General features: G+C 40.4%; 1 protein-coding gene across 8 annotated transcripts in view; it reads left to right on the top strand.

Annotated features, from left to right (window-relative positions):
* Positions 1-15,931, top strand: part of KMT2C (lysine methyltransferase 2C) — a 190,868-nt gene that overhangs the window by 66,950 nt on the left and 107,987 nt on the right. For all 8 annotated transcript variants that reach the window (XM_053942468.1, XM_053942498.1, XM_053942526.1 and 5 more), the window contains 3 exons: positions 5,961-6,167; positions 9,522-9,661; positions 11,329-11,438. In XM_053942468.1, coding sequence (XP_053798443.1) covers positions 5,961-6,167; positions 9,522-9,661; positions 11,329-11,438 — 457 coding nt within the window. The remainder of the gene's footprint in view (positions 1-5,960; positions 6,168-9,521; positions 9,662-11,328; positions 11,439-15,931) is intronic.

Below are 15,931 nucleotides of genomic sequence, written 5' to 3'. Positions count from 1 at the left end.
TCTGTCCCGCCTCCTTTCTTAAAAAAGAATTACGCTGCACAAGTTAAATACTTACTTCAACCCCAAATCCCTATAATAGTATAATAGTGTCAAACCACTTCACAATTTCAAGTTGTTTTGTGATTCAGGTACCTTTTGAAAAGAGATTGTGTATCAAATGCCTAAATACAGCTTTTAGCAGAGATTTTTTGCTTCTTTCTTTTTATGGTGTCTCCATTTGCCCTTTCCATCCTTGCCTGTCCTTAGTATCCTTTATTCATAAGGGTGATTTATTGGGTTGTTAATCCTGTATCAATGTGAAGCTGTTATGCCTCACCTAAGGAGGTTTCTTCAGTAGTTTCCTTTCAAGCTTCCTTATGATTGAGGTCCAGATATTTACAGAATATTTAGGTGATGCTGAAAAGTTTCATCTGAATCTGAGTTTAAGATAGACTTTTCCTCTGTGAATATCTCACATACATTTGAACTTAACACTGATGCAGATCCCTGTTACTGTTTCAAGTCAGAAATGGGGATTTTTTTCTTCACTTAAAATGCGGCTTGCAGGTATTGATTTGAATTTACATAAATGATACAAAGGTGGATCTTCACTAAGGAGAAAAATACTTTACTCTTTAAATAACACAACATAAAATGAGAGCAAAGGTATTTTGTGCATTAGCACAACTCGGCAGAGCTAAATAAATAGTAGGTCCCCTGTAGTGTTTAATTTAGCCTTTTAGCATATGTTAAAACTACTAACAGGGTTAGATGGAAGAAGAATTCTCAAGGCCAGTTCTCATCAGTCTGCTTCAGTAATTAGTACAGATGATGCTCTGAAGTTCTGTTTTGCTCCCAAGTACTCCATTTCACTGTGATGAGCTTAATTTTAATTGTGAAAAATAGGTGTTAAAAACACTGTAAATTTCTGTAACAAGTAGTGTGTGAAAAAGACATCCTGAAGGCATTTCCAGGCCTTTAAAAATAAATTTGTAGCAAAAGTCACATGATAACCCTCTTCACTTTCTTTTTCAACCATGAATGAAAGAAATCTTTATGCTTTCCAAGGTGGGTTTCTTTTTAACTTGAGTTCAGTTGTTATCATGGTAAATGGCAGTAGTGATCATCTGCAACTTAGTGTTTAATGTTGAGGCAATGGCTGTAGCTGGTGGATCTTATTGGAATTGCCATGCCTTGCATTTTCTCATATATAATCCATTGTTTTTTCCTGTTTAAACCTTTGTTTTAGCGTGCTTAATTGGAAAAGGTGAATGCATAGCAAAACTCCTTTGGTAATACCAGTCCAACAGTAGGCTGGGAGGGATTTCAGAAAAGGTACAAGGTGAGCATCCCTTGAGCTGAATCCAAGAGTTTGAATTTCTCCTGCTTTTGACAACCTCCCCTTTATCTCCATTTGATGCTCGGATTGCCCGGTGCAGGCTCTCCTGAAAGAAGGGCACGTTTAACTTCTCTCCGAAGAACAGGCAGCTGCAGGATTTCCTTTAGCCTGCCACCCTCTCCATGGAGTGCTGAAAGGGTTGGGTAACTTCAAGCATCTCACTGACAGACATGCTCAGCACAGGCCACTCGCTGTCTCACTTGGCATTCAGCTCTATGGGGGCCCTGGAGACATGGCAGGAAGTTGTTCCTGTGAGAATGAGGAAGGAGGATTTATTCCCCCAGCTGTATATGTGGGGGTGTGGGGCATGGCAGTGCCTCATATCACTGCAGCTTTCTACCCATGTATGAAAAACAGGCAGGAGAGTGAGAGTGAGATACTGTTGAGGGTCACACAACCTCCCCTGGACACATCTGAAGATTTCCAGAAGCTGCACAGTGCTCACGTGGGCACAAGTGCACATCTGTGAGATAGGAGCCACAGCTTAAACAAAACATTGCTTGCATGAGCCAGTCTGCACATCTGCTTGTTATCAAGGAGCCTTGGCTGACACAGGATTGCCCAGTGCCATTTCCCAGCTCAGAAGGATCCAGGAGGGGCCTCTGCTTACTCCTGGAAGTACAACTACAGGTGTTGGTAATCCTGATGCTAAGGCTTAATTCTGTTGAAAAATAATTCTGGGGGACTCTCTGTTTTACCTTAATTTTCTAACTGAATATTTGCAAGCAAACCAGATGTTTCTTCTCCTCTGGTTGTGATTTAATATTGTGCAATTAGTTGCCCAATACTGCATGTGTTGAAATGATGTTGTTTCAATGGGAAAGTCTGTGTTTTAGGATGAGTCCTGATGACTGTCATCAGTCAAGTAGAGGAAATAGTGACTGGTCTCTCTTCCTTCAGGATTAAGTGGCTGCAGGGCATTTTGTTATCCTTTTTCAGGATGTGGACAGGGGAGGATTATAGCACTTCAGATTCTTGTCAGAGGGTTGAGAAAATTCTGTGTGAGGAAGAGACACTGACCTGATGAAATAAGAATCTGTAGAAGAGAATGGCTGTGAAAGAGTGATGGGATCAACATGTTTCTTGTTAGAAAGGACATCCTTCAAGGATCTAAATCTGGATCTCCTGCCATGGCTCAGTGGGGGCAGACATTAGCTTCAGACATTACTAGCTTTTCTGCCTCTTACTACATCCCCAAAACCAAGCATGTCTGGTTCATTCTGAACACAGTTTTTCCTCAGTGTTATGTATTAAAGTTTCTGTGCATTCAAATCTACGAAATCCTCTGGGATGAGGTGAGGTACAGGAGCACCTCCTGGTAATAAACCACCTCTGGATCTTTAAACCATTATAAGAAAGTAGCATTTTTCATGGGAAAATATGTAATTTAAGTTGAAGTTACAGATAACGATGAATTTACAATATGAGTTGGAGCACCTAAGATATATCTTAAATTGAGTACTGTTGAGCTGCCTTTTTTTTAGTAGCTTATAAAAAGATTTGTGACACATTGTCTCTTGCTTTTTATCCCATTTTGAATTATCCTGTTCTTAAAATATGTTAATTATGATAACAGATCTAGGGTTTGATCTTAAGATTTGCCAGTATCTCTGTTTCATTATCTTCAATATGAGAGCTCTTCTTGCATCACAGATTTAGATCCTCTAATTGCATATTGACATATGGAAAGTAGATTTGTAAGTACTTTCTGCAGTCCTCAGATGATAGGAAAAAATCTCTACCTTCTGCCCATACAGACATAACTTAAAATATTTACTGAGCACTTAAAGCTAAAAGGCTAACGTGATGGAACTGGCCACTTTGTACGGCATGACAAGCCAGCAGCTGTGGCCTGTCAGAGGAGCGTGGCTTTCCTGCAGAGGGTCTCTCCAGCATCCCAGCAGAGGCAGGGAGTTCACTGCCACTGAGTGGTTGTGGCTACCTGGCTGTGGGTACAGTTGAAGCCCCTCTGGTAACCCCCCTGGAAAGTGTGAAACCTTTTTTTTCCCCCCTTTGTATAATCTCTCCCCTCTATCTCAGCCCCCCAGTGTCCTGGCAGTGCTCTGGGCACGTTCTGCTGCTCCTGTCTTTAATTTCTGCACCCGTGTGCTCACAGCCTTCAGTGGAGGCTCTCCCAGCCCCCTCCCCGTGGTGAGCACTCGGTTCAGCTGCATTCCCCAGCTCTGCTGAAGCAGGAGCAGTAGCACAAACCATATGATTCTTGACAGCTTCACAGCTGTCCACAGCACGCTGCAGAGTAGCTGTGAAACTCACTGCTCCTGTTGTTTCACTCCACCCTGCCTGCAGAATGCTGCTGCTGGAAGTTGTGATGCTGGAGCTGCCTTACAAGCTCCAGAAATACCAGCTTTACTCCTGTATGCCTTTTCAAACACTACCACTTGAAAAGTTAGTTTATTTTATTTTTTTCTTAATTACTGTTTCAGATTTCTCTTTTATAGATCTTAACATTATTGCATATTTGCTATGACTCCACTTCAGAGGGCTTTGTTTATTTGTTTGTAATTATCCTTAAGTCTTTTAATGAGCAGTGATAGTCTGTCCTAACAGGATGTATGAATAATTATTTATTCCACTGTGGATAAGCTTGTGTTTGTAACTAGTGTAATTTATATACCATGGTGTTGCCTGTTTAAATCTCTTAAGTCTCCTCACAAGTCTCTCTAGTCTCAACCAGCATAAATAGCTTTGCTTTCCCTGCTTAGGAACTCTGCCTATGAGGCCATATCAGGTTTCACTGGCAGTCCAGTGGTTACAGTCACTGACAGACAAATAATAGTGTATTTGTTGCTCTATCACACTAAAAGCTAGCTATAAAATAGAGATATGTACTGTTCAGTGTAACTTCTCATTTTTCACTTTTCTCACACTACCTTTATCCATATTTTCTTTGGATTTTTTTGTCTTCAGATATCTTTTTCTAAAGATTTCCGGAACGTGTCAGACATTTGCCATCAGCTCCGGGGGTTGTGCTGGCTCATGCTGGTTGTGTGTTGAGGCAGATCAGTGAGGGATGTGCAGCCAAGGCCACGAGATGAGGACAAATGTTTCCTAACAGTACCATAGGAAGGTGTAATTTCAGTACCATGAATGGGACTTAGTTTATCTGCCCACCAACCTGCATGTTCCCAGTGGTCCATCTGCCTTAATGAAAGTGCAGTCCTACCTATCAACCATAGGAAATAAATAAAAGCTTTTGCTTCATTCTGGACTTCATTTTGGGCTCATGAAATGCTTCTCCCTTCCTTAGCATCTGACTGTCTGGTATTCCTAGTAGTAGTAGATCAGTTCAGTTTTCTTTCTTCTTTTTCTTTTTTCCTATATTTGCTCTATGGTGAGAACAAAAGGAGACATCCCAGAGTAGGATAACCCAAATATCAGAGGCTTTGCTGGATTCTTGGAGGTTTCTGTTCTGATCTGGAACTTTCCTTTTCCACTTTTACTTTTTTCCGTTGCTGTTCTTGTCTCTCCGGGCTGAAAAGCACAGGAGGCTTTATTTTCACCCCCAGAATTTAGTAAATATTTTACAGCAGTTTAGCCTTAAGGTTTTCTCTTCCTCCCACTTCACTTCCCTCCTCTCACTCACACAGCACAGACTGTCCCAAATCCAAATGTGCCACCTTGGAGATGCACTGAAATCTATTTAAATGGAATCCAGGCATAACCAAGCCTCTATCCAAGTGCCTGATTCCCTGAGGCATCTTTTTGGGGTCTTTGGGGCAGAAATACGAAGAAAACAGAATTGCTCATTTAAGCATAAAAAAAAAAGTGCTAAATGGCCTTCCTTTAATGCAAACTGCATTAGTTGCAGAAGTTCACATTTTAAGTTTGTGGATATGTTTATTATAGAAATATTTTTCAGTAGCTTCCATATGATGTGACACAAGGAGTGCTGTCAGAGCTGTCATTTCAATCCTGTCGCTATGTTGTGCATGTTAAAACATAATTGCAAATGGTACAGGGTATTGCAGCGGTCACGGTTCTGTAAATACAAAATTCCTCCAGTAAAACTTTTAGACATAATTTTGGTTTTAAATATTGAAGTAAATGAGGATGGTTGCATTTGTGCATGTGGTGTTCTCTGGCAAGTGTGACTGTAGCCATTGCTGTGGTTTTCTCATTATTCCATTTTCCTCCATGTTAGTAAACCTTTTAGTCTGTAGTATTTACACACTGTGTTCCACATAAGCTGTATGTGCTTCCAGAAAGGTGTGTGTGTTGTAATGTTCCATGTGTTCTGTAACATTTGGATGCCTTTTAGCAAGTATGTGTCTAGACACACATAGTTTTGGAAATTCTAATCATTTGAATATAACGTGGACATTTCTTTGTTTTCTTCGTTAATCAGGCAGTTTTGTGAACAGAAAAAAAAAAGTTCTTTTAGTGTAACTGTTAATTAGCTGGAAATAGTGTTTCTGAATGCTGAATTCTGATACCTGACAGCACATGGGAGCTTTTATTGTCTTGTTATAAAGGGTTAAATTAGCATGAAATTTGCTCTTTGCTGGGGTATCCTCTGCTGGTTTTCACCCCAATAAAGAAGTAATGATCTTCCTTTTTACAGCGAACAACTCTGCGCCTTTTGTTATTGTGGAGAACGGAGCTCATTAGGACAAGGAGATTTAAAACAATTCGGTCCCACTCCTGGGTATGTTGTCCCATGGAAAAACCAGCCTTTAAATAAGAGTGAAGCCAGCGACAGCACCGATGGAGCTTGTGAGAGAACTCCAAGGCAAAACTCAGTGCTGCGCAAACAGAGAGGCCAGAAGAAGTAAGTCTGTCCTAAAATAAATACGTAGATTTTTTAATTTTGCATGAAATTCCAGAAAGATCTTTACTAGTTCTGTACTACCATAGGCAACTAACTTGTATTTGTGTAAATGTGGGTTTTTAATATTAAAAAATGTTTGTAAGGAAAATCAACATGTACAAAAACCTAACTAAAAACAGAATTCCAGAGCAGCCAACACGTGAGGGGTAAAGCAGTGGCTGTCTCTTCTGCTTTTTAAAAACGGGTTTGTTTCTTCCCCAAGTGAGAATCTTCACTCTGGAAGAACACAGATAAGAGACATAGCTACTGTAAAGCAGAGATGTACTTGTGATGCTGAAGTAAAAGTACACATGAAGGGTGGAAGAGGATGCACTTTTGACACTTCATGTGTTGTGTAGCCTGGAATAACAGGCAGCTTCTGCCCATTAGAGCCTCTGGTCTTGCTGTCCAGCACTGGCTCTTGCCCTGGTGCCAGTGCTTTTGAGGGCACACAGCAGTGGCTTCTGCCCTGTGCGAGTGGGGTTTGCTGGCAGCTCTCCCAGATAGAGGGGTTTGGCCATGGTCCCTTGACTTCTCAGTGATTGTGAGAGATGGCAGGGGCATACCTGGCCCTGCAGTGGAGGCTGCTCAGTGCATGGTGTGTCTGGCGAGGGCACTGGGATGGGACTGATCAGAGCCACGTCTTTGTGAGTGTGGGAGCCCTGTCACTGGGCCTTTGTGTTGACTTGGGTTCATTCAGGGTTGATGGTGAATGTGGGATCACTCAGTGCTGTCTGTGTGACAGAGGGACTGCAACCCTAGAGAAACATGAAGGGAACCAGTGGCAATGCAGGGCCACAGGCCACGGCTACGGGATGGGCCGTGTGGGGTTGAGGGCACTGAGGGGCCGTGGGTAGTGCAGGGTTGAGGGTGCTGCAAGGTTGAGGGTGGTGAGGAGCTGTGGATGGTGCAGGGTTGAGGGGGGTGAGGGGCAGTGGATGGTGTAGGGTTGAGGGGGGTGAGGGGCCGTGGGTGGTGTGGGGTTGAGGGCGATGCTGATGGTGCAGGGTTGAGGGCCATGCAGGATCAAGGGCAGTATGGATGATATGGGGCAGTGATGCAGGGTTGAGGGCAGTGTGGGGCAGAGGGCAAGGCAGTGATGCCATACAGTGGTGTGGGGTGACAATGAGGAGTCCGGGGGTGGGATGGTGATCTGGGACCACAACCGGGGCAGGGCAGGGCAGTGGTGATGTGGGGCAGAGATGGGGGGTTGAGGGCAACATGATGATGCGGGGCTGTGACCCGGGGCGGTGGTGATGTGGGGCAGAGGTGCGGGGTTGAGGGCAGGTTGATGATGTGGGGCTGTGATGTGGGGCAGGGATGCGGGGTTGAGGGCAGGTTGATGATGTGGGGCAGGGATGTGGGATTGAGTGCAGGGTGTTGATGCGGGGCTGTGACCGGGGCGGTGGTGATGTGGGGCAGGGATGGGGGATTGAGTGCAGGGTGTTGATGCGGGGCTGTGACCGGGGCGGTGGTGATGTGGGGCAGGGATGTGGGGTTGAGGGCAGGTTGATGATGTGGGGCAGGGATGCAGGGTTGGGGGGGTGTTGATGCAGAGCCACGGGCGGTGTGTGGCACAAACCGGGCATTGGGGGATCGGCTCCGTGCGCGGCCCGGCCGGGGAGGGAACAATGAGGGAGGCAGCTGCCGGCTGTGCCAGAGTCCCGAGTCAGACCTGTCCGTGGCTGTGCTGCTGCTGCAGAAGCTGCTCAGAGTGCTTGGGTGTATGTAGTACGTTTTTGTCATCATGTTGGTGGCGGAAAAGTGCACGTTGTGTAATGCTGATATAGAAAAGTGGCTTTTCTTAAAGCTAATAAAAGTAACACCCTCACCTCAGGCTGTATTCTATGGGTATATGAAGTATTTTCAGAGAAGTCTGTGGAAAGGGCGAGATTGCAGAATAAATTGAGAAGTTCTGTAAATGGATTGGTTTGATATTTTGAGAAAGCTTTTTGAAACAGGAAAATGCCTTGTCAGTTGACATTTAGTTTTTCTTAAAGATCCTTTAAGCTTTGGTGTTGTGAGTAGCAGTTTGGTGTTAGAGGAGGCTCCGCTGTCATGGGGTGAAGCACTGGCACAGGCTGCCCAGAGTAGCCGTGGATGCTCCATCCCTGGAAGTGTCCAAAGTGAGGTTGGACAGGGCTTAGAGGAACCTCTGGGGTAGTGGAAGAATGTCCTTGCCCATTGTAGGAGGGTTGGAACAAGATCTTTCCAACCCAAACCATTCTGTAATTGCAGTGGACATGAATGGTGTTCAGGAACCAGTTTTGTCAAACAGAACGTAGTGCTTTGTTAAGGAGGTTTTAAATGTTGATAGTGTCAAAATTAATAGGTTTTGGGGTAGACTTCTTTTAAGATTTCTTTTGTGATGCAAGAAAGATGTTACTCTTTTCCCCATAAACTAAGGGGCTTTAAAATGTACTTATAAATGTAATGGCTAAAGTAAAGAATGGTTTTCAGGAAAGCAGAGTTATCACAGATTAAAATTCCAGTGGTTACTGTATCTATTGACAAATGCATACAATTGAGTTATTAATAGCAGAGAGTAATCAAGTTCAAAGAACCTTAGTGGAAAATGAGGCACCACCTTTCCTACCAATTGTTGAGGCATCAGTGATCAGGTCTCTTATCAGTAGGCCTAAATGCACACCCTAAGATGTCCAAGATACTCTTTAGCCTGCAGGAAGTAAAGGCACAATTGTCACTTCTGTTTTTCTTTAAATGCAGTAATCTGAGTTGTGTGGATTGTTTTCTGTTGAGATTAGAATTTGGGGAACAAATTAATAAGGTTATAAATTAGTACAATATAGTAGTCTTTATATCACTGCATTTTTAATCTCCCCCCCCCCCTTCTTTCTTCCAGCTCACCTCCAACTTTTTTTTTTTTTTTTAAACATCTGATGGCATTGTATAAACATGTTTATTTCCAAACAGATTTTGAAGTCCTGGTCTTTTTTCTACCTTCCCCCCATAGCTGTAGTATTTTATCACCTCTGGATGTTGTTACCTCATTCTCAGTTCCAAGGGTTGGACAAATTTTAATATCAAACAGAATCAAACTTAAAGAAGCGTGTGTGTCCTGAAGAACTGGAAGGGGAGCAGGCTTGTTTACTGAATAGCAGCTTTAACTGGAAACTCTTACTGGGGAAGATGTTGGGATAAAATATACGGAACACTTTTGTTCATGTTGATTTACATTTAATCATATTAGGAGAAAACTCGCTTGCCGTGAGTTTTGGATCATTTGTGAGTATCTGACTAACTGAACAAAGAATGTGGTCACTTCTAAGTTTGTTTTTCTGCTCCCTGATACAGATCTCGATCGAGTATAGCATCATGTACAAGTGTAAGCACCCAAACTGCTTCTGACGATCAGGTTGTCAAATTCTGGGATGAACTCAGTTTAGTTGGCTTACCAGATGACATTGATGTTCAAGCCTTATTTGAGCCAACAGGTAAGATCCATTGTTCTCCTCCTTTTTCTCCCTGTCCAGTAGCAGTACAGTAGCCACAGTGACATGAGTGAAGTTTTGCAGCTGTTGGTTTTTTGTGCTGTGGTGTTTGTCAAGTCTCTGATGGTGCTTCAGTAGCTTTTGCCCGTGTCAGGTTTTGTTTTTGTAGTCTTCTCTCCAGAAAAGAGAATCCTCAGCTGTGTGTGGGGAAATATTTGTAATCTGCTGCTGAGCTGGTGTTCAGGTAGTAATACCTTCAGTACCATGATTCTGTTTTGGGGTGAAAAGGGAAAAGGAAAGGGGCACAGCTTAATATAATTCTTAAAAATCTTAGTCCTATAACAACGTTACTTGATCTTCTGCTGCGAATGTTATTGGAAACAATGGAATACAAGATTTAGAAGAGCAGTAGAGGCATAATGCATGTGCATGTTTCCAGAATCTGCAGGTTTTCTGTCAGAAAAATGTCTGGTTTATCATCTGCTTTTTCATTTCAGTTAAACTTTTCTAGTAATTAAGTTATTAATTACTTTTTTAGATGGCATCTGAATCCAAATGCTTTGATGACAGTAGTCCGTTCACATATTTTGCTCCAAAAAATGGAAATACATTTATGTAATAATATAAAATGTCACTCTTTCATGAGTGTGGAAACTTATTTCAAGGTCTAACTAAAAAAAAAAAAAAAAAAAAAAAAATCCAGTGGTTTTGTTTAAATAGCTTTACTATAGTGGGTGTAGATGGGTGGTGTGGATTTATCAATCTACATTTTTAAAATTGCTATTATTTGTAAAGATGGGTGGTGTGGATTTATCAATCTACATTTTTAAAACTGCTATTATTTGTAAATGACTCTTCCCAAACCCATACCAAAATTTTTGTGATTTTTTATTTTTTGTAGCTTGAATTATTAAATTGGCTGATCCCTAAGTTCACCAGCTAGTGTAAACCATCATTTCTAATTCCTGTTTAAAGCAGTCAGAGAGTTCCTTTGGAAGTATACATCATTTGCATTGTTTTTCCCAGAATTGAATTAGAAACTTCCTGTAAGAGTTACCTGTTGAATTCTACAAATTCTGATTTTTTTTTGTTAGATAGGTGTATCTCTATACTGTATTTGTTGTATTGACACAATTTTCTCAGTCTTTTATATGAGTTTCTGTTCATGTTATATTTTTAAACACTTTGTAGACTTTTAAAGTATCATACTAGCATATTCTACATGAACATACAGATATGCAGTACTTGGGAATCATAAATTAGGAGTACAAACTTAGGAAATGTTATCAGTAGTGAAGTATAAGGTCAAATGGAACTCTGTGTGTGTGTCACACAAGCACTGAATGTAGAATCAAAGTCAGAGAACGCTTTGCACCCAGTGCTATGATGACATGTTCAGGCACTTGAAAATTAGAAACAGATAAAAAAGGTGTGTTGTATATATAAGAAAATTGCAGTGTTTTTAGTGTAACTGCAGTTACTGATAGTAACTGCAATATATTCAGTGTATGAGAAGATGGGTTTTCAATGTTGCAACAAGAAAAAAAAGGGGGAGAAGACTTCTCTGTTATTTCTGGCAAGTATTTACTGCCAGAAGGGAGTTCCATACTCGGAGGAAGTGCTTGACAGAGCTGTCCAACCCTGGCCCTTTGTCTCTGTGCTCACACCAGGTCACTGCTGGGCTCATCACCGCTGTGCGGAGTGGTCTGTGGGAGTCTGCCAGACTGAAGAGCAGCTGTCGCTGAACGTGGACAAAGCTGTTGTCTCAGGGAGCACAGAAGTGAGTAAAAATGCTTAAATGCTCAATTCTGTAAGAAAACTGGGTGGGTAGGGTTGATAAAAAGACAAATGCAATAAAAAGTGTGACTAAAAATACCCACATATGGATCTCTGAGCTCCCATTTATAATAAGGTTTTCTTGGGCAGATGCTGGTGCTAAAAACTTCTGTTGCCATTTATTAAAAAGTTTCATGGAATTGCATGGAATATATCAATAATTAGTTTTGAGGTAACTAGAATGTAGGAAGAACCAGCCTGACCAAAACAAATTAGAGACAAAAGAAAAGTTGAGTTCAATTAGCAAATACTCCGGTAGGTAGAGGTAATATTTATTGTACCAGTTTATATCCTGAAATTATATGATACAAATATTATAAAAAAATTCTTAATTATTTTCATGCCAGTTTCAAAAAGCAGGTTAGTATAAAAAATCCAGTGTTTGCCATGAAAACTTACGATCATACTCTTAAGTACTCATAGAAACACACAGGTAAATATTTAATCTTTTAAATTGAAGTGGCAATGTCTTTGGAAAAGTAAGTACCTTTGAAAAGGGTGAACTTGTTCTGGTGTCATATTCTGGTACCATTTTGAAATCTTGGAGATGTATTTCACATTGGTTTTGCCACATGTAGCTGTATTTTTGGTCCTATTTAATAATGCCTAAGAGGGTTTTTTTTAATAATTGTATTATTTTTTATATTAAATCAGCCATGCTGTCAACAAATATTTGTAATTTTGGTGGTTTTCCCATGGTTATGCTTAGGCCTTTTTTCACTTGAGTCTTCTTGCTCTTCATGCATTATAATAGAACAAAAAAATTTGGCATAAGATACCAGTAGATGTTCTCCATCATTTGGACTAAAAAGATGCTTTACATCAGTCTTTCAGCAGAAGCCATAGAATACAGCTTTCTTTGCACCTTCTTCTATTCATATTAAGTAACTGCTTTATTTTGAATAATTATTTAATTTCTGTGTTTCTACTTTCAAAATAAGGCTATTCAAAATGAGTGAACCTGACAGTATTAAGTTCTAGATGAACTTGAAAATGTTAAAACATTTGTGTGTATGTGTAAAAAACGACAGTAAAAATTGAAAGAATATTCAAAATTGAATTCTTTGTTTTTAGTCTTGCTGCTGAAAGTTTTTGCCCCCTTGTTTTTGGCTTGCAGTCATTTTGTGATCAGCTCATTCTTGTCTGTAGTCATTTCTTTTAACAGAAATCCTGGTTGAGCTGTTCAAGTTTGTGTTTTGCTGTGTTGAATTTCATCCTGTTTCCGTTATTTCGTTATTTCTTTCTGTCCATCCTTCCCTGTGCTCAGGGTGATGGTGCCTCACCTTTATGTCATCAGTACCTTTTTAAATTTTGCATAGATGTTTACAATGGAATTACTTTACTACAAATTTTTTGAAGAATGGACATCTCTGATGTTGCAGTTTCTGTTTCAGCCGTCTTTTCATGTGCTGCACTGAATCTTCCCTACTGATCTTTTCAAATTCTGCAAGTAATGTTTAGACCCCCCTGTTGCACACGTTTCATGGCAATGCAGAGAGAGGAGAGGAATTTGAATCGAATGCCATTCTGTGTATTTTCCATTGATTCTTTGCTGAAGCCGTTGAGAATTTTTTTTTTATGTAGTCCAGCAGTCAGGCAGTGAAGAATGATGCTGATTTGGTTATTCTCTTTCATCCTTCTTGTGATACCCGCAGGGAGAGCTGAGTAAAGGCACAACTGTGATTCTAGAAGACTAGCTAGATAGATTTGGACTTCTTTTTCCCACTATCACACCAGGGATTTGTTTGCTTTTTATTTTATTTTATTTTTTTAAAAAATAAGGACCAAACTTTTCTGTAGTTCTCTGTTCCTGACTACAGAGAAGTGTAGTGATTGCTCAAGGAGTTTATGTGGAACTGGCCTGGAGCCGAAGTAATCCTACATTTGCTTGTGTCCAGGCTATAGTGCTTGGTAATAATTTTTCCAGTGCTTTTTAATTTGTTACTAAGATTGAGAAGGCAGAAAAAAGTATAAGGTCCTGGTTGTCCTGTGTGGTAATGGAAAAGCTCATCTTTGTGTGAGTTATTTTTAAAAATAAGTTTAGAATGAAAGGTAAATTAATTGAAAGTATGTGTTTGTGTTTGCAGCATCTTGTGCTTCGTTTCATTTGGGCTTCTTTCTAATGGGATGTTCCTGCATTTTAAAAGTTTTATTCAGATGTTCTGAAATCTGTTGGCAATGCAAAGGCAGCTGTGTGCTCAGGGCATACAGAAAACTAGTTTAAATAAAACTGAGCTGTATGCTGTTTTCCTCTGCTTGCCACCAAATTTGCTTTGGGTTTGTTGTTGTTTGCTTGGTAGGGGATTTCTGTCTTGGAAGTCCTTTTGGCATGAGGAACTGGTTTGAGGTGTGGTCTGCAGCACTGCATCTTTCCTTTACTGGGAAAGTACATTTTCTTTTCCTTCTGTTCATGTAAAAATGTGTATTTGAAGTGTAACCAGCTTTTGATAATCCATTGGTTTAGGTATTTTAGTTTTTGGAGAGCATTTCAGGCCTGTTCTTACCTTGAAGGAACTCTTTAATTTGTAAGTTACATTCATGTTTCTCATTAGTTAGGCTGCCTATTGTTTGCAAGTCTGCTTTAACTGGATATGGCAGTGTTTCTTATTACTGTGTTTACCAGTTGAGATGTCAATTTGGCTTCATTGAACTTGTGATTGCATTAGTAAAGCTTGTGTGAACATACTCCACTGACCTGTTCCAAAATACGTATTTTTATCCATTTTGGTTTTCTTCTGGGTTAGCTGAAGGTTTAAAACACAGCACTACGGAGATCTTAGAATTTGTGAATGTCTCACAAAATACCCTGCTTGGCGTGTCTTTCTTCTTCAGCTCTTTTGATTTGCTCATTGTGAAGGCCTGGCAAAGGCACCTGACCAGCTTGTTTCATGTATTTGTGTCTAGACAGCGGTGGATTCTTTGTCTTTCTTTCAAAGTCTGGGGTTTGCCATTCTTTACTATTCATGAGTGCACAAACCTGCATCTCTAAAATGTTTGAAATCCTGTGTGTCTCATTGGTTTGTGACAAGGGACAAAGAAAAGCTGGAATGGAGGTGCTTCAGTTCGTCTCATTGCTTGTCTTGATGATCTCAGCAAGGGAGAGTCATGGCTTTTCTCAGAACTGCTTTCTAAGATGAGGAGGTCATAAGGAAGAACTGGTGATCTTGATGGCAAACGTAGTACCAGAGCTTTTCTCAAGATGATCCTAAGAATTCACCTCATCATCCTGGTACAGTGTGTAAGGTTCAACACCCCAGTGTGGCAGTGCCTGTCCCCCACTACTTTAATAGCATTTCATGGGGTTTGGGAGTTATTTTGTTTCAAGGTTTGAAGGAAAATAACTCCTTAAAATAGCAATGGGGGAGAGAAAAGTTCCAGTGACTTGTTTGATCCAAAACTAATTTTCTTGCATTCATAAGATAAGAATATACTGTTTTGCTCAGTATATGAGATCCACCATGGTAAAGAAGCTGTCATGTTGTCAGGTTCAGGAAGATGGACTTTACTGGTCTTTCTACAGATACTTAGTGTAAGATGCAAAAACAATGTGAATTGTAGACTTAGACAAACTAAGCAAAAGAATCTGATCGAACAGAAATTAGAGTTTTTTCCCTGCAAAAAATACAATAGATGTGGACAACTGGAGTTTACAGCTTTTTCTTGTATTTTTGGTTTCAGTCTTACACTTTTGTAACTCTTCTGCTTTCTGATATTTGGAAATGTGAACTTACATTATCATGTAAAATGTAGAGGCCTTTAAGGCTTGCATTTGTTCAGCCTTTAACAAGACTGGTTTCTGAAATAGTGGTTCCCATAATATTTTCAGGTATTTTAAAATAATACGTCATAAGTTTGATGTTTATTTTGCATGTATTGAGTAGGTTGCTCTTTGTTTGTCTGCAGTCAGCCGAGGAAAATTAAAGTTTGCCAATTGCCTGCCTTACATAGTCTAGCCATAGCTATTCTGTATGCTACAGAGTCCTAAGTAAGGTGGACTGCTTTTTGTCCCCCAGTATGTAAATAGCTCAATTCAGAAAGTGAATTTAAGTAGATAATGTATTTAAACTACTTTTGAACAAACTGAGCACAAGAAAGGAATGCAAGGGTAACTTTCCCAGCCAGCTTTCTCTTCTGATAAGATGCAGGAAGCGGTTTCCAAGTTTGGGAGAGTTTGTCAAGGACATGAAAGTCAAAGAAAACAGTGCTGGTGGAAATCAAGGAGGAGGTTTCTGTCTGCTTGAAGGCTGAACAGAAGAAACATGATAGTAATGAAGAGTCTATTTTAAATTCTTTGCTCAAGACTTGATTCTAGTGTGATGCCTACCATGCTAGATCAGAAATAAATAAGTTGAGGGGAAAGATGGGGAACATGTTTACACATCTTTTAAAACTGTCCATATTTTGAATGTATCTTCACCCCTTAATCTCAGTGCTCTT

This window comes from Vidua chalybeata, chromosome 1 (assembly GCF_026979565.1).
Source record: "Vidua chalybeata isolate OUT-0048 chromosome 1, bVidCha1 merged haplotype, whole genome shotgun sequence".
Classification (NCBI taxonomy): domain Eukaryota; kingdom Metazoa; phylum Chordata; class Aves; order Passeriformes; family Viduidae; genus Vidua; species Vidua chalybeata.
This window is presented reverse-complemented; position numbering and strand designations above follow the sequence as displayed.